This window comes from Gambusia affinis, linkage group LG20 (assembly GCF_019740435.1).
Source record: "Gambusia affinis linkage group LG20, SWU_Gaff_1.0, whole genome shotgun sequence".
Lineage (NCBI taxonomy): Eukaryota > Metazoa > Chordata > Actinopteri > Cyprinodontiformes > Poeciliidae > Gambusia > Gambusia affinis.
The window spans coordinates 19,291,559-19,310,322 of NC_057887.1; the positions used below are offsets into that span (position 1 = coordinate 19,291,559).

An 18,764-nucleotide genomic window follows, 5' to 3' on the forward strand; every position below is an offset into this window, starting at 1 on the left:
GCTGGGTAAGCCAGAAGAATTCAGCTGCAGACGACTCCACATTGTTGTTGCAAATGTTTTGAATTTGCAGGAGAACTTGAATGGGAATGGTGGCTTTCTGTGAGATATAGTGCTCGGCTCTCGTAAAATCGAAAAGGAAAGTAATTTTTGCACGCTTTTGCAAAAAGCTTACAAAAATCTGTTGATGAGTAAATAAAATCTGAGCACCAAGACTTTTTAGAGAGAGAAACAGCATTAGTAAGATATGACCCAGTTTTCAGGAGAGAAAGAAAAATGCAGTGCCCCGTGCTAACATCAAAGAAAAAGTAGCAATAAACTACCAAGAGATCTGAACTCTGAAGCACCAGGGGGATGCACATGATAAAGCTTTATAGAAAGGTAGTTGCACTCTAATGCATAGTTGCAAAGGCATCATCAAAAGAGGGCAATCACACACTGTAATGCTGCTGCAATTTGTTGAAATTCCCCTCATTTTTTAATACTGTTCATACATTTTTTTCATAAATAAGATGCTTTTTTTTCCGAACTTACTTTTAAAATCGCCTCTGTTATTTTCAGCTGCTATGCTGCTGATATACTTTTTCACCACACTATTTGCCACAATATCTACCCCTAGATTAAGTAAAAAGTGAAAATTCTTAATATTTTGCATCTTCTGTGACACAAGAAATCTAGAGTCGGGTAGAGCATGAGCGGTTGGCGGCGCATTAGACCTTGACAATTAGTTTTAAAATCAGCCAGCATGAATTAAATCAACCACAGTTAAAAGTAATAAAAAAACTGACTTAAATTTGAGTAAATTTATCAAGTGAAGGGGGAAAATCAAAGTGAACTGAAAATTGTGTATAACAAAATTACTGTGGTTCAGTTGTTAATGCACGTCTCATGATTAATAATCAACTTTGACTATTAATAAAAGGCAACTTATTGATTAATAGGAAAGTAGCATTCTCATATAACAGTAGTCAGCAATATTTTCATTCCAAATAACTACTTTTTCTGCTGCAAAATAAAACATATCTAGTTGTAATTGTGCAAATATTTGCTATAGAAAATGCTTTTTTGTAAAATTTAAAGAATTAACCAATTTTATTTCTATTGGTAGATTTTACACTCAAGAAAGAATAAGAATGAGGTCAATCTTATATTTATGATTTGGGTAGCCTGCTTACTTTGCTGCTGAAAAACAAAAGATTTTTTTAAACCATGTGCTATTAGTGTGATACTGTTGTACACATTATATGGAGATACTGCTTAAAAGCAACTTATAGGTCTATCCATTTCTATGTAAATAAATATGTATTTCTGCTATATAAGTTAAATTTATTTTTAAGGGGTTTTTTCCTACACATCTTTAGCAGGAGTACTGATAAATGTGGCCAGCACTGTATTTGTTGCAAGGTAATGCTCATCTGTAGTCAGCCCAAGCCTGTGCTGAGGCTCCTTAATAATTTAACAGTGTCTTGTGTCAACCACTAGAAACTAATACCCTTCAAGCTAGCTCCTCCCACAGAACTGCAGCTGGCACAATCTGAAAGCTTTTCCCAATGTTATTTCAAAATCAGAGCTAAGATTAATTCACAACTAAAACGAAAAACAACAAGCGCATACCTATGTTTAAAATCACAAATATCCTTTATTGCTAAACCATGATATAGTACGCTAACAATAAATGTCAATAACAGGAATATAACAGGCACAGCGAAGGGAAATATCTGTATCCAGCCATAAAATAGGGTCATTGCTGGACACTGGAAAAAAGCCAGGAGAAGGGCAAAGTCAGAAATAAAACACAATAACAATGCAACACAGAAACAAAAAAGCTATTTTTGAACAGTGTGAAGGAAGCTTAAGGAGGGATGTGAAAGATCACCGGCTATAAGTACCCAGGAGGGGGCATGAGCTGAACAGAAGAAAAAAAGATTAGGAAGAGAAAGCCTTTTTTTTTCCTCCACCGATTTGACACAGAGACCCCCAGACCACTGCTTCTCACCTCCCACTCCCACAGCTTGAAACCATCCAGGAAGAGAACACGCTATGTGGGTGGTGTGGTCCAACCAGTTCCCTGTTTTTCTTTTAAGTTTGAACAGACAAAATGAAACAAATGTGCAAGGAAGAACATAGCGGCATGGTCTTTGAGGAGGCTCAGACACCACATCTCCTGCATAACTCAGCCTCAGAACACAATGGATGGTTTCTGATTTTTCTTTTTTTTTTTCTCTGTGTGTGCATTTTAAGCAGTTTGCTGGGGGATGAGACCAGTGAGGCAGAAACAAATCTCTGGCTCTGCTGAGGCAGGTGCAGAGGACAGACTAAAACCAAAGTCCATTTCGGTCATTGTCCTCTGTGATAAAATGATGCGCTGCTCCATTTTTCTTTCATGCCCCCAGAAATGTGTCGCTACATGAACTCAGGTGTTTTTGACAAAGATATTTTTCCCTCAAGGTTTGTTGTGTAATAATCCCAAGCCTTTCAGCGCCATGCAGTACCTTGACATGACTTTGACATAATAATTACCAGGGTAGTGCTCCACGTCTGGGATAGTATATGTTACTGGAACAAGAAATGCTTAACTAAAACAGACATCTTCCCTTCTTTGCAAGAGGAATTTTATCCCAGCCCACCTAAACTTACTCCTAAACGTCATGGATTTGCTTATATGAAAAATCAGGTGGAATTATGTAAAATCTGTCAAAAGCTCAGTGATTTCTTTCCTGCTTTGATTGCTTTAATCAGTAGATTTGTTCTGTGCTGTGATGAAACACTGAAAATGTGTTTCTGAATGTCTTATTCAATCAAGCATAATTTACTACCAGAACAAAGAATCTTTCGATTTTAAAACTTGTCATTTCCGTTACTTTTCAACCCAAATTTTCATTGAACTTTTTGACAATTTTGCTCCTGCTAGAAACTGTTCTGAAGAAAAATGCTTACAAAATACACAAATTTAGGTTTCCTTAAAGCAGTAAGTCACCTCATTAGTTCAGGATTTACAGGTGACACAATTACATCAATGATGCTAACCAGAAGAAACTAAAGGTAAACTTTCAAGAAAATATAAAAGCATAGGCTAAAATTATATGTCTTTAGGCTGGCATAATAAGCAAATAAATAGGAATAAATTAAAATCTACAATTAATTGTAAACAACTATAGTAATATAAAAATGTGTCAACCTCAGATATGAAAAAAAATTTATAAGGATGCAAAATGAAACAATTACAATATATCTAAAACCAAATCAAAGTTCAAAATCAAGCTGCCTTTATAATTATCTTCAGAATGGTGTTAAAGTGGAAATAACTGATCCAGACCACTAAAAAGAATGTGTTAATAGTCCTTTTAAGCAGAGACAATATTTTCTACAGATCACTCTGTCGCTGTTCTATGATGTTAGAGATACAGTTTTATTTTCTACCTCTTACTTTTGCTTCAAAAACTAACTTTATGTTGCAAGAGTGCTCTTTACATGAGTGTTATTGACATTGTGTACTTTTCAAATTAGATTATAATTTTTGAGTAATTAATATGATTTTTCAGGTCGACCATACTTCAACTCTTAAGATTAAGTGTCAGGTGTTCTTGACACAGGTTGTCAAAATTATGCAAACTGACTAGAACCTGTTCAGGAACGTTCTTTTACCAGAATGCTTTCTCATGTATTTCTTTATATTTATATTTCAAGTGCATTAAATACCCCTTGAAATTAGACTGTCACACAAAGATTAATGTAATTTATTGGGATTCAATGTGACAGGCCACTGGTAAGAAACTCATAATTATAAAGTTAAAGCTGTGGCTCTTTGCAACTCCTTCAACATACCAATGGGCCTCTTGGTTGCTTCTCATTTTAATCTCTATCCACCTTGTCAGTTTAAGTGGATAGCCATGTCTTGGTAGGCTTGCAGTTGTGCTGTACTCTTTTTACATTTGGATCATGGATTGAACGGGGCTCAGTGAGATGCTCTCTGGTTAAGGTGTTGTTTGGAATTCATGGTGCCAACTGTTCTCTAGCGTTTTCTAAAACTTTTGATCGCTTTACAGTACAACTCTATTTATTCTGAGATGAAATTACTATTACTATTATTAAAATACACAAATACCAAATAAACAGATGACTTGCTAAGGCAAATTGGTTGCAATACATTTTATTTATACATATTGGAGTAGAGGGACATGCAGCAAATGTCGCCGGGTCCAGGAGTCAAATCCGCGACAGCTGCGTTGAGGACTCAAGGCCTCCCAACATGGGTCACGTTATCCCCTACGCCATCACGGCACCCCTATTGCTTTTTCAAGGGAAAATTCTGATAAAATAAAATTTTTCCCAGAAAATGTACTTTGCTGCAAACAGAAAATTGTGAGCAGCTGGTAATGAATGTTAACAATGGATGGTGCATCACCAAATAGTTCTCATTCCAAAGTACTTTACAAGCAGCATGGAAATTAATGGTAATATGTGTGTACACTTGGACACATTGTGCATCAAATTTAAATCAATGCTTGGAGTGTTAAAGATGTTTTCTGAAAATATAGCAGACCAATTGGATGCCTGCACCGAAACAAACAACAACCTAAGCCTGAAGGAACAGACACTGTGTTCCCAACAGCTAGAAACTAAAGAGATGCTAACTATGTGTCTCAGGCTTCCTGTTAAAAAATATGTTATATGTTAGAAGGATCTTCCTGGCCAGATAAAACTGTGTAAAATAATAGTGATCAATGTGGCCTTACTTTGGACAAGTCACTCATAAAAGCATAAAACATGGAGGTAGGCAAGGGCAAAAATCCCAGAGCAGAGCTTGCTCTTCCAAAATTTGTAGAGATATGCCTTTAGAATACTCAAACTTCCATGTGCTTCAGGGCAATGTTCTCTTATGTGAAGTAAATTTTTAAAATACTCTGGAGTTACACTTTCAAAGATGTTGCATCCTTAAATGTATGAAGTGTCAGGGTAACAAGTAATCAGTAGAATGGCTGCTTGCTTTCTGGGAAATTTAAAAGCAAATGAGTTCATGGGAACACATATTTTCCCATGAACTGGGAAAATAGTTCAAAAGTACATCTTTTGGGAAAGATGCATGAATTCCATTCAAATAAATTTAAGTATTTTTGCAGCATGATATCGCGCTAAAAAGTTATGGACGCATTTATTTAGTCTGGTAGGAACATACTTATTTCAACAAAATCATTATTAAAAAGTCAGATTTTGCTACTTCTCCTGTAATACTTTGTTCACCCTCCAGTTCCCAGTAGGGCAGCAGTTTCATAAGGTTGCAGCATACAGAAGAAGAGAGATCTTTCACTATTACTGTTTTCACAATCTACAGAGACTGTGCAAAGTCCTGGGTGTTTTCTTCTGCTCTCTTCAACTCACCACAAATGCTTTCTACACCATCTAGATCTAGAAACTGAGATGGTCATGGAGGAAAGTTGATTTTAATTCTCAAGTACAATTACTGTGTTGAGCTGACCACATTTAATGAGCATCGCCATTTTCTTTTTTTTAAAAATAGAAAAGGATTCTTTATTTTCACTTTTAATTTACTAGATATTTATTCAAATTAAATTCAATTTCAACTCCAAAATACTTTATTAATCCCAGAGGAAAATTTAACCAGTTAATGTAACTTACAATGGTTACATTGGTAGAATGGTGAAGAAAGGATATGTGGCATAGTTTATCGTTCCTTGTTAACCAGAGAAAAAGTTGTGCATGACCAACAATCATCTCTCTGTTTAACAGTAAATGGTCCAGAAACAAGAAAATGTACAATGAACTTCAGTCGTGTGAATGAGAATGTCTTGTTAATGTAAGATGTCAGTCTGATTTAAGACAATAGGAAGGCAGCATTAGTTCAAACACCATCTTATCAGAACCAATATGTACAGGACTCCAAACCTACATCATTTTAACCTTGAAGTGGATGATGAAAACAGGAAACTGATATTAAATGGACTATAACACATTGGAAAAATGTTGACTACTCTGATTTCAGCTGTTACATTCAGAAGGCAGAGTCAGATTTATATAGGGTAAAAACAATTGAAAAACATTGACATTTTGCATCACGACTTCAGGCTGGTAGTATAGGTGGTGTAATGGTGTGCGAGACATTTTCTTAGTACATTTTCAACCATGTCCACGTCTTCATGACCAATCATCTGATAGCTATTTCCATCAGGAAAATGCACCTTGTCACACAGTTTCTGAATTCTGAAAGCAAAAGAGGGTCAAGCAATGTTACCTACCAGTGTGGGTTCTGATTATTGCTCAGATGATTGAAAACAATAACGTCCTTTAAGGGTTGATGGGGTCGACACGATTGGATGCAGCTTGAATAATGTGGCCAACTTTAAGCCCATGTGCATGTCAGTTTCCATCTCTAAAATAACTGATTAACATTTTGATAAGAACCAAAACTGTGTTTTCCATCAACATTAGTCACATCCTTGCAGGAACAGCAGACATATGGTTGATGTTGGCTATATAATATCTTGTGTTGGTTTACTCTTCGGATACTGTGACTGACCTTGTTAAGGATTGGACAAATATTCTATCATTCACAGTTCAGGACTTGAAATTTGATATTAATCCATGAAAGATTACGGCTGCTCTGAATGCATAGCTTCGTCCACTTGTTGGTATTTCGGTGACAGTCCGCATATTGATGGATATTACTGTTACTCTCTCGGGCTCCTGCGTTTTCTGTTTGTCTCTCCCTTCAAAAGAATCCACAATGCGCTGTTTATTGAATGTTTTCACAAGTGGCATACAAAAAGACAAAACGGCAGATAGGAGGGAACAAGCGAAATGGGTTGCGGCGTGCAGGTCTGCCATTGTTTGCCACAAGCTATTTATTTTATCCCCTGACATAGATATCATCCTGCAGGAAACTTTGCCGAGGCAATTGTCTCAGAAAGTGAAGCATTCTCCACCCGCGGGGCATTTGAGAGGATGGTCAAAATTATGCTATTTTGCTGCCAACTGGTGAGCAGCAGTAACAGCTCCCTGTGGGAGTCAGTGTAAGGGGAGGAAAAAGGGGGCTTATCAGAAATAGGAGCCCCCCGAACCAACTCTAAGTCACATGCAACTGCTTTAATGGCACACGGTCGGACAGAGAGAAAGAGAGGGCAGCTCAGGATGTACTCTAATGAGAATAACAGAATTATCTAAAGACTTTACAAAGGGGTTCTTGGGGCATCCGTGGCTGCTGTGCTTGAGCTGTGACTGTGGCCTGTTGTAAGATAATGGTGTTAATTCTGATAAAAATAAAGGTTGAGAATTAAAGGAGGGAATTTCTTAGAAGCTATTAATGTAATCTCATGTTGGATTAATTTTCAGCAGCTAGCAACAAGTGCTCCAAAATCACATTGATCTTTGCTAATACTTAATTGTAAGCTATTTTATAATGGTAACATCAACAATGTGTCTCCACTGATAAGGTTGAACTGAAGAGGAGATTCTCCACCTGACTAGACGTCTGGAAAACTCTAAAAAGGATTTTGCCCCCTCAGCCTCCAAATTCTGGTATTTGAAGCTTTGTGTATGTTTAGTTTTGTATTTCTGTCTGTTTGTACTGCATTTTGTTAGCTCAGATTATTTCCTGTATTCCACTTATCTTAATAAGTCCTGTCCCTGAGTGTTAAGCTCCATGCACTCTTCTAAACTCACCAGTCTGGTCTCGATGTTTGTAGCTTGTCTTTTATTTCATCTCCATGAGTGTATTTACTATTAAAATCTGGGATTTATTATGAGTCTCTGCTTATTTCCAAGTCCAAATGTGCAACTTCACGTTAAAAAACGAGCCCATAAATGCGCAACCAGCAACTCGTTAAATTTTCAAACGACTTTAAAAAATGAAGCCCAAAGCCGCTTATAATAATCGGACTTGGCGACAGAAACTCAAAATAGTTCCAGTTTTTCCTCCAACAAAATGCGCATCTCCCTCCATTGTTTACATTTCTGTCGCATAGAGACGTCGGTCACTCGACAAGGCGAAAATCTGATTAAATAACAAAAGAACATAGTAAATGATTTTGATAAGTAACTGTAGTCTGACTACTGGATTTGAAATATACACGCGTTAGATTACTGGTTACTGAAAAAAGTGGTCCGGCGTCAGTAACGTTACTGGCGTCACTATATAAAACATCCTCTAAGGGGAAACATTTCCACTGATCCCCACTCCACACGCGCCCACAGTACCAACTTTTCCTAAATCCACAGAGTTGATCGTTGCGTAAAAGGCGTTTCTCTCACATCAGTAGACAGCAAGCAGATAGCTTTTCCGGTTTATTTTCTTCTCGCACCGCGCCTCCTAAAGTGCTCTAACGCCCCAAGCGCGCGCCTCACACCCACCTCAGATCTAAAGACTTTACAAAGGGGTTCTTGGGGCATCCGTGGCTGCTGTGCTTGAGCTGTGACTGTGGCCTGTTGTAAGATAATGGTGTTAATTCTGATAAAAATAAAGGTTGAGAATTAAAGGAGGGAATTTCTTAGAAGCTATTAATGTAATCTCATGTTGGATTAATTCTTGAGAGTAGCAGAAGTGCTGCGAGGGCCAGCGGGAAGTTTATGCTTGCATTGCCGCCCCACTCCTCTTAATCAGCAGTTCAAAATGTAATTAAAGACACTGCCTGACTGAGTTGGGAAACATCAGCAAGAGAACATTCTCCACCTGACTAGACTTTAGTTAAGCCACGCATACATATAATTAACAGTATTTAAAAGCCATTTTGCATCACCAAATTTGGTATTTGAAGCTTTGTGTATGTTTAGTTTTGTATTTCTGTCTGTTTGTACTGCATTTTGTTAGTAATTATTTCCTGTATTCCACAATTTAAGAAGTCCTGTCCCTCAGTGTCTGAGCTCCATGCACTCTCCAGCTCTCTCTCATCTGCTCATTAACTCACCAGTCTAAAATAGTTGTTGGTTTTCTCAGTCAGGGTCTAATCCTTTGTTGTTCCTCCCAGCTTGTATTTTTATTTCATCTCCATGAGTGTATTTACTATTAAAATCAGTTCTCCATGTGCATCTCTCGCCCTTGTCTTTGTATTTAGGTCCTGAACAACACTGACTCATTATGGTATTTCCAGTCTGATAATAAGTAATTAAGATTTTTTTGTCTTTAAAATGCAGAAATTTACACTTTTCCTTAGTAGTAGTGGTGCATTTAAACTAACCATTGACCTTTCTGTGTGTAACACTTTGTATCTAATTTTGAAGGATGGTTAGGGTCATTGTTCATTTGGAAGTCCCACTTTCAAGTCAGCCTTAATTTAATGGTTGATGTTTATGAATGTAGCTTTAATACTTCAATATGATGTTCTCTCCTCACAATGCCATCTGCTTGATGGAGTGCACCAGTCCCTCCCCCAACAAACAGCCCTCCTCTTCACAGTAAAGATAGTGTGTGCAGACCTGCAAGGTTCCCCATTTCAAATTTAGTCTAATCATATTACAGGACATCTCTTCAGAATCAATTTTTTTAAAGTGTGTGGAGAAGTGTGCTTTTTTTTTTTTCCTCCCCTCCAGGGGGTCTTTTGTGGGCTCTAGTGTCCCTTATATAAAAGTAGGCTGACAGGAAAGGGGGAAGACATGCGGCAAATATCGCCGGGTTGCGTCGAGGACTCAAGGCCTCCAAACGTGGGTCGCGCTATCCTCTACCACAGCACGCCCAAGGAAGCGTGCTTTTTAACATGTAAATATCCATTTCCAACTGTTGTGTTTTGTATTTTACCTTTTTTTTTTCTTTATTTCTGCAGGGCTGCAGCTCTCATGGATCGTCTCTTAAGGGTAACAGCATGACACCAGGGTCTTCCACAGTCACCCCACCTATTCTGAGCAAAGCACTGTCGAAAGGAAAATGCTTCAGGTGAAAATATGACATACTCTTATTGCCTGCCCCGTTTCATATATTTCTCAGTCCGTATCGAAATATAAGAGGCAGCCAAGTGAGAACTTTAATCAACCCGGCAATATGATATAATAAATGGGCTTCCAAATAATAAACAGATCATTTGTTAAAGGAGAAACATCATAGAAGGATTTATGAAGATTATAAATGGGAGCAACTCTGGTGGTTTATTTCTCAGATGCATTGCCAACTAGATGAGTATTTTTTTCTTCTTTATAGGAAGGTTCATTGGTTCAGATAGTTTGATCATATAAATAGTAGAGTGTGCAAACATACTGATGATGCTACTTTAGAGACTTTTTCTTTAGAATATTCTTGGAAGATTCTTTAGTCGCCACCTGCACAATATGCTTATTGGAATTTCATGTGGACAGCACAAAGTACCGCAGAAGAGAAATGAAAATGTTCTCAGCATTTGTATTTAAATTGCTGAAGTTAACATTTCACAGAACCACCTCTCTCCATGATTAGGGCTTTAAGTCTGTCTCTGCTAATTTACTAACTAACAAAATGACTAAAGGTCATTCAGGTTGAATAAAGACAATATGTGAAAATCAAGTTTCAGGTCTTCAATTTAATTTATTTTTTGACTTTTGCCTCACACACAGATGTTCAAGATTTCTTCAAGATTTAGAAAATGTATAAAAAGTCTTTACTACAACTGTTTAAATTCTAGGCATCTCAAGTCTGGTCATATCTTTTATGTTGTAGCTTTTTCTGATGCAGGGAAGCAATAAGCCCTGTGGAAAGGAATGCATCCCTTGATATTCAACTTTTCCCACAACTTAAAACTCAACTGAAACAAATACAGGCCAAACATTTTAGGATATTTAAAATTGAAGACAATGTATTATTTTAATTCAATTTCACATGAATGCATTACTGTATGTTGGCCTATTTAAATTGTAATAAAACACATTGTAGTTTGTGGCTGCAACTTGACAAAATGTGAAAAAATAGTTCAAGGGCTATCAATATTTCCATCCTCGGGGACAATCAAACATGAAGTTCTAAACAGTGAATGACCCGAAATTCCCCATTTCATCTCTCTATTGGAGGAAGATTAAACAAATTGACAACATTTTGCTACAAGCAATCTCTGCGTCGGCTTTGCTTTGTGATCACAGCAGACAGAATCAGATGCTGCCGCTTAAAATCCTCAGGGGAGTCCAGGAATGCGGGTATGCAGCATGCTGCAATAGCCCCATCTATAATGTTCACAGACAAGTTACACTTCCTTTGATGATATGGGCACATTTCAAGAGCTAAAATGAATTTAGAATAACAAGTCTTACTCTGTTTATTTTTCCTTTAGCAGTTGTAAGTGTTTTTTTTTTTTTTATGACAGAAAAATCTATGGTAAATATCCACCTGGAACAGATAACCCTTTCGGAGTTGTGTGGTATAATCACATGCGATAGAGGTCATGTTATGCCTTCCATTCGTTTATATAAAGCATCATTACATTGGGGCTTTTCAGTGTTTTTAGTTGAGGTTGCGGCATGGAGAAGCAACAGTGATGAAAGAAAGCAGTGTCTGGGGGGGAGGATGCGCAAGTCAAAGATTGTGTGTCCAGACAGTGAGAGTTTTTACAGGTCTGCTAGACAGTGGTGACAAAGCTCACTGTGGAGCAGTTGTGCTGTGTTTTAATGGACCGGCGGCATGTCACAGAGGAAAGTTTTTCTTTTTTTCTCTCTTTCTGAAAGGTCGTTATGTGTTGCTGCAGGGACACTGCTAACACCTTCTGGCTTTTTCCCTTCAGTGTGGTACTATGGAGGTGTCTCATGAAGAGCAGCTGACAGTCAATCATCTGTTGGGACGGTTCTATCAGCCTGTGGAGGCAAGGGAGAACTAGACTGTGATGGATGATGTTGAAATGCTTTCAGCTATTGACCTGAAAAACTGGACCACATTGTGCGCTATCAGGAGAAATCCGCCATAAAAACACGTCAATATGGCCTGCATCAATAATACGGCAAATGTTTACCTGTGTGTCAAAGGCTTATCACTGGGCACTGGCGTGTGCAGGTTGACTCACTTGTTTGAAAGCACGCTGCATCTGTTGAGCTGGGACTTGGCCTCAGCAATTTAGATATCACTAAAAAACACCTGTGGCCTCCTCTCTGACCATGACGAATCAGCAATCACACAAGGGGCTCCCCGAGCAAACACAGGCAGGGCGCTCGATTTGTGGTCGCAACACTGTACGCTCTAAATTATCCTAAAGTACGCTGATTTAGCTTGGTATTAAAACAACTTTACAGTAAGCCATATCCATATGGCGTAAGCTTTAACAGATGGCATGCTGTAGAATTCTATGAGCCAGGAGAATCTGACAGAGGTTTCAGTCGAACAAGGAATGGATGGCACCCTGTAACACGCTTAGATTTCAGGAGACAGCTCTGGCTTGGAAGTAAACGGACAATAATAAGACAGCTGCAGGTATGCTGCACAATTTCCCCCCGCCCCCAAAAAAAGTCTCTGCCAAAGCAGGATATTTGACGTAATAAAGATTTAATTTTTCAGAATGCTGTAGCATTTATCTGGAGCATGCATCATAACAGTACATTATATTGAACCATCTTACTACCCATGTCAAAGCCTAGCAGGAAGATGAAGAATACATAAGTCAAACTTTGTCAGTTAAGCAATTACTTGAACCACTCCTCTCCAGAGAACTGTAGGGGTTGTTGGCTGAAGGCCCACCTGGTTGTTTTTTGAGAAGTGAGAAGACATTCAGCACATAACCCCGGAACAAGACTCTGTGACATCAAGCTCTAGCAGGCTACGCACATGGTGTGCCTTATCTTACTGTTGAGCTACTCAGGACCTCCCACTTGCTTGTTTTGTGTCAACATCAATTTACCAACAAATGAATATGACAGGTGAAACTTCATACAGTGCCATTTTAAATCGTGCGAGAGTCACAGCATAAAAATAATGTTTCTAAAGCAAAGCTTGAGAATTCAAACACTTAGCAACAATACCTTTTCTCCACCTTCACCTTTTTGCCTGGATGGTCTGATCATCTGTACTGGCCACACCAGCACTGAAACAGTGAAAGCTCTCCGAGTTGTGAGCAGATATTTGCTAAAGCTAGTGACAAACCACTTCCAAGGTGTTTACAAACTGTTGAAAATAAACAGAGTTATGAGTGCCATTATACCATTACAGCGTTGGATCTGAAAGTCCTTCTAAAGTTTAGACCAACACCCTAATTTTCAAGCCATCTATCTGTTGTTTATACCTGCCTGCCCTTGCAGTGTTGGGGGAGGAGATTTGGTGCCCATCTCTAGCTATCATTGGAGATAGCAGGCTACACCCTGGACAGATTGCACACATCCTCACCTAAGGACATTTCTTTTAGGGAGATCAGATAACCTGACAGTCATGTTTTTGGCATGTTGGAGAAAGCTGGAGTACCCAGAGAAAACCCACCCATGCACTGGGATTCAAACCTAGGACCTTATTGGCGCACAACAACCAACTGTGCCAACATGCAGCCCATTTTCAAGCCAATACTATATTTAAAAAATTTTATTTTCCGGTGGTACTATTTTACATCATCATTTTTGCACAGCTCACATTGTTTTCCTGTCCTCAAAATTTCATGCAGTGTCTCACAAGAAGGCAAGAAGTTTGCTGTGGGAGAACTGAAGAAACCCAAAATGTTATCATGACTGAATTATTAGAAAACTGTGGAAAGTAGGCTAATCAATTCCTTAAATCAGCCATTGAGCTTGAGTTTTTCTACATACTGAGAAGAAAACCTAGTGAGCATCAGGAGTGCTATTCTGTGTGGGTGTTTCCTGCTGGTTTTGTGGAGATCAGTGTTTTTCCCTGTTTATGTGTCTCACCGTTTCAAGCTCAGTTCAGGTCGTTTGTCACATGCTGCTCCCCCTCAGTCTGTCGCTCCTCTCTGCTCTTCTTCAATAAGCAGGGTAAATGCATAAACAGTGAGAGGAACTGGTTAAGTGAGCTTTTCATTAAATGCAGAGATAGGCAGCTCTCTGTCTGTTTCAGCTCTGTGTCTGTGGTCTGTATTTTCAGGATTTTATCCTCCAGGAATATTTCTAATAAAACACTTCCAGTTCATTCTAATTAGAAAATAAGCTTGCAGATAGTTAACAATTCCTCACTATTCCACATTATTTACGTTGGTTTCCTGAAACATTTGATAGAAATATCTGAGGTGCAGAGCTGACTGATATTTGTATTCATTGTTCCAAAACCACAGACATCATAAAAATATCCATATGGTAGCTGTACTGAGCAGACACATTTAACTTATAAAGAGGTCATTTATAACTGTTCACTGTAAAAGTTCTACTACCACTTAATCTTTTCCACCTAATATTCTGCTACACCAAAAAAAAAAGGTGTATTTTATTAGGACTTTGTGATTCAATTTTGTTTTGTTTTAAAAATTTATAAAGGTATACCGTTTTATCAAGTCTTATTTGTTTATATATATATAGTTACATTTGATCTGTGAAAACTTCAGCATTTTTGAATTTCAGTGAACAAACGGGAAACATGAAGACCAGTGAACGTTTGCATTCCAGCTGAAAAAAAAAATAACCATTACAGCATTGGATCTGAAACTATTCCTTTGATCTGAAATAATAGTTCAGATCAAGGCATATACATGTGTTAGAGTAACCCAGTCAAAGTAAATTGTGTTATGGATTTCAGGTAAGATTTGAAATGTGGTCTCTAAGTTTTAAAATCTAATTCTAATATTTAGTTAGGTTGAATGTTGTGGTCCTGTATACAAAGAAACAGTTTGTTCCTATAAGATGTACCCACACTCACATATTACAAATACAATATAAATTGTAAAACTCTGTAAGATAACTGTGTGACATATTTTTTTTTATTGCTATGGGGACTAACAGATGGGCTTTGAACTAAGCCACCTACTGTGCTCTGAAAAAAATTAAAACAACTTGCCTAGAAAAAAAGAACATGGTTTCCATCATTTGACAGCACCAGGAGATCTGTATCTCGTCAATATCCCAGAATTTAGCAACATTTCAGTGAAATGTAAACCTTCACTGGAAGAGAAGGTTTACATTTATCCTTAATGTATTCCTCTTACGCTATATAATTTGTGCTTTCAGCTGAGTGGGGGTTTGTTAATCAAACAGGATGATTCCACTATTTAAGTTAGTATATTACCCTTAAAGTGTGATAGAGACAGTCCACAACAGAGTTGTTAGTGTAAGGAATTTAACCCAAATGAATTTTACTTGAATTATTGCCCGAAGACAAAACAAAATCCCTGATTGATCCCAGATTTATACTAATGTGCTTAATGCACATTAGTATAAATCAATTTCATCAGAAATCATCTTCAGAAAAAGGCTGTATGTGTTAGAGTTTTGTTGTAGTTTGTAGTTTACATTCCTGCTCAGGCACAGAGTAAGGAACTGTTTCTCTTTGGTAGACTTTTTTAAAAAAATGGGAAAATATGGAATTCACTGCTAATACTATTTAAACAGTGGCATGAAAAGCTTTAAGGCAGCAGATTAAACAGGCCATGATAAATATAAAGAGACAAATGTATGCAACCCAAATGCAGAGGACCAAACTAATGGAACCCAGGGAAATTAAAAGAACAATGACCACATTTTTTTATCACTTCATGCTCCTTGTGTGTGTGTCTGATGGTTTAAATGCACCTGCTTCTGTGTTTAGATGTTGACTGCAGGCGTGCGGGTGTGTGTGCGTGTGTGGGTGTGTGTTTGTGCATGTTTGTATATTTGTATGCATTTTGCACAACACCTCGCAGAGACCAGCTTCTGTCAAGATTAGACCTGTTTCACTCTATCAAACTGCAGGAAAAAAAGATTAACCTGAACTTTCAACATGACAGAGCTGCCACTGACTAGGATTTCTTTTTATTTTTACGCATGCATAAAACGCCTGCCATACAAAGGCGCACGTCTAAGCGGCATGGGGGTTTGTGTATCTCATTAATTACAGTTTAATGCATCAGCAGCTTGCAGCAACTAATTCAAATGGAAGGTGTGTTTATCTTAATTATTTTTGGTAATACAGAAACAAATATTTACAGCTTGATGTAGAAGGAGAAATAAATACAGTTACATGTTGAGAATGTGGCTTGTCAAATAACAATAACTGATTTTGAACTTAAAGGTATCTAAGAGGAAAATTCTGAGGAAAAGTCAATTTAATGTAGAATGTTTTTAATCTTATGTAAGAGAAATGCAGCCTATTTCACATCAACCAAGACAAATCAATAATAGTAATGACATATTTCATTTTTAAAGTGCTTTTAAAGACATTCAAAGATGCTGTGAAGTAACAAAGATTAAAAGCAACAATGTCAACAGCAAGCAATGAAGAGAATTTTAGACATTAAATGCAATCAAGACATCAATATGACATTGCAAAAGTAGTTTTAACTTGTGATTTTTAAAAGCCATATTTTTTTCCCTTATGGTTGCAGGAGTAGTTCCCTTTCACTCAGCCCAGCCCAGCAGCGAAGAGAGGTCAACCACTTCAGGACCCCACCCATTTCCAGAGGGAAGCACAAAATATCAACAAGCCTAATAGACAGCACCAGAGTGACCGGGCATGTCTACAAACACCTGCAGGAGGATGAGTCAACTGACATGGAGCCCATAAGAAGGTAGTTCTCTCTTTTTTCTTAGTTTCATCATTCTTGTTTGATCCTGAAGGAGAAAATTCCCTCTGCCCATCTTTGGACCGGGGCCGCATAATCGGTTCAGTGGCACAGACTTCTGGACTAACTGAGGTTAAGTTGTTGTGGCGGAGAGAGGACTTTGGGAGAAATTAGTCTGCAACTGTAATAGTCAGTTCAAATCTCGAGACTATCCTCAAAAAGCCGATCCAAAGAGATAAATGAATATGCCGTGCCCTCATTCAGCTCAGTCTGCCGTTATTAATTTGGAGAAAACACTTGATTCCAAATCCTCAGCCACATCATGGCGCTGAGGAAGATATGAGCGAAACTAATCCGTCTTACAGATGCCACTGGGCGGCTCGTCTATGAGCAGAATTGTTTTATCTGACTTCTTAAAACAGCATAACAAAACTAATTACCATATCACGCACAGATTCAAATTCATTTCAAACTGTGCGCAGTGGCTCTTGGTTTGTATCTCAGTGAAATTCCTTATTTTCATTTTTCTTTTTCTTCTAAGTAGAAAAATTAGGCAGTTGTTGAACAGAACCAACACTACATTTTATAACAGTCCTTTCAAAAAGATTCATATCCCTTGAATTTTTGCACATTTAGTCCCACTAATTAATCACTAGGATAAAGTAATTGTAGTTGACTTTGAACCTCTCTGTATGAAGTCCCATTAGACAACATGTCTTAAGAATGGGCATTACGTAAACAAAACTGATTTTAACTGTAATTCATGATTACATTTTCCTGCAAGTCTGTTGGGGCATATCTTTACCCTCCACCAGCTTTGCACACTTAGACCCTGAATATTTTTGGCAGTTCCTCTTTGCAAAATACTGAAGCTCAGTCAGACTGAAAGGAAAATTTCTAATTTCAAGTTTGCACCAGATTTTCAAATGTACTTAGATCTGGACTTTCACTTCTTTAAAACCTAAAAAATCTTTGATCTAAATCATTCCATCATAGCTGTAGATGTGCAGTATGATGAGGGTCATTGATATACGATCTTGCACCCCAGTGTTAAGTCTTTTGAAGTGTCTACAAGGACTGACCTGTGTTTAACTCAACTCTGACCAGCTTTCATGTCCTTCCTGAAGAAGATCACATCATCATGCTGCCACTAAGAGGTTTCACATTCAGGATTATGGTTAGGATGATGTGAGGTGAAGGTCCTTGATTAATCACAGTATTTTGAATGTATATAAAATGCTGATGTAAACATGTTAAATTTTAATCTCATTTGACCAGAACACCTTCTTCTGACTTTGCTTTGTCCCCTAACTGACTTGTTTTATACTTTCAAAAATCGCTTTCCTTTTGCCACCCTTCCAGAAAGGGTAGACTTTATGGAGTCTACCCTCTTGTGGGACGCTCCACAAGGGACTTGTGGAGCGTCCCACTAATAGTTGTCTTCTAAACAGCTTCTCCCTGCAGAGTTTTTGATTTCTACAGTTCCTGCAGGCGTATGGGTCTCTTGGCTCATTCTTTGATTAATGCTCTCCTTATATGGCCTGTCAGCTTATGTGGAAACCCATGTCTTGGTAGTTTTGGAGCTACTGTTTGGATGTTTTGTGATTAAGCTGGATTAGATAGTTCTCTGAGAAATAGGCACAGATTGGGATATTATTTTAGAACTTCCATAAAGAAGTACTCATAATCAGCTTTATTGGCCACGTTTGTGCACGCAACAAAAAACATTAACACGTAATATCTATCTCTCTATCCATCTATCTATTATAGATCTAATACATAGGTGCTATATAATTGAATTCAATTAGAAGGTGTGTCCAAACATTTGGTCTGTACTATATATATTTTATTTTATTTTTTTTTTAAAGAGAATGCGTGTATATATACAGCATAATTACACAAGAAGACGACAAGGTTGAACTGAAAAGATGCAGAGTTTTCATTCCCAGCAGAGTGACTGTACACTATGCCTCTTAAGTGTTCATCAGCCTCAGGTAAGGAATTGTCTCAGTGGTGGCTTGTTTTTGGAAATGATGGTGAAAACCCTGAAGGTAAAAGGCAAAACAGTTTGTGTCCAGGGTCTGTGGGTGTGTCTGCAGACACGTTAGCCTAAAGGCTCCAACATACTCTGGCGTACTTCACTTGGCGCAGCTCTGTGTTCTCAAGGCAAACTCAAAGCAGGCATCCATACAA

The 18,764-nt window shown here is 37.9% G+C and overlaps 1 protein-coding gene across 1 annotated transcript in view; it reads left to right on the plus strand.

Annotated features, from left to right (window-relative positions):
- nrg3b (neuregulin 3b) overlaps nt 1-18,764 on the plus strand; it is a 236,102-nt gene that overhangs the window by 211,665 nt on the left and 5,673 nt on the right. Inside the window, exons 7-8 of the mRNA XM_044102288.1 lie at nt 9,768-9,877; nt 16,395-16,577. Coding sequence (XP_043958223.1) covers nt 9,768-9,877; nt 16,395-16,577 — 293 coding nt within the window. The remainder of the gene's footprint in view (nt 1-9,767; nt 9,878-16,394; nt 16,578-18,764) is intronic.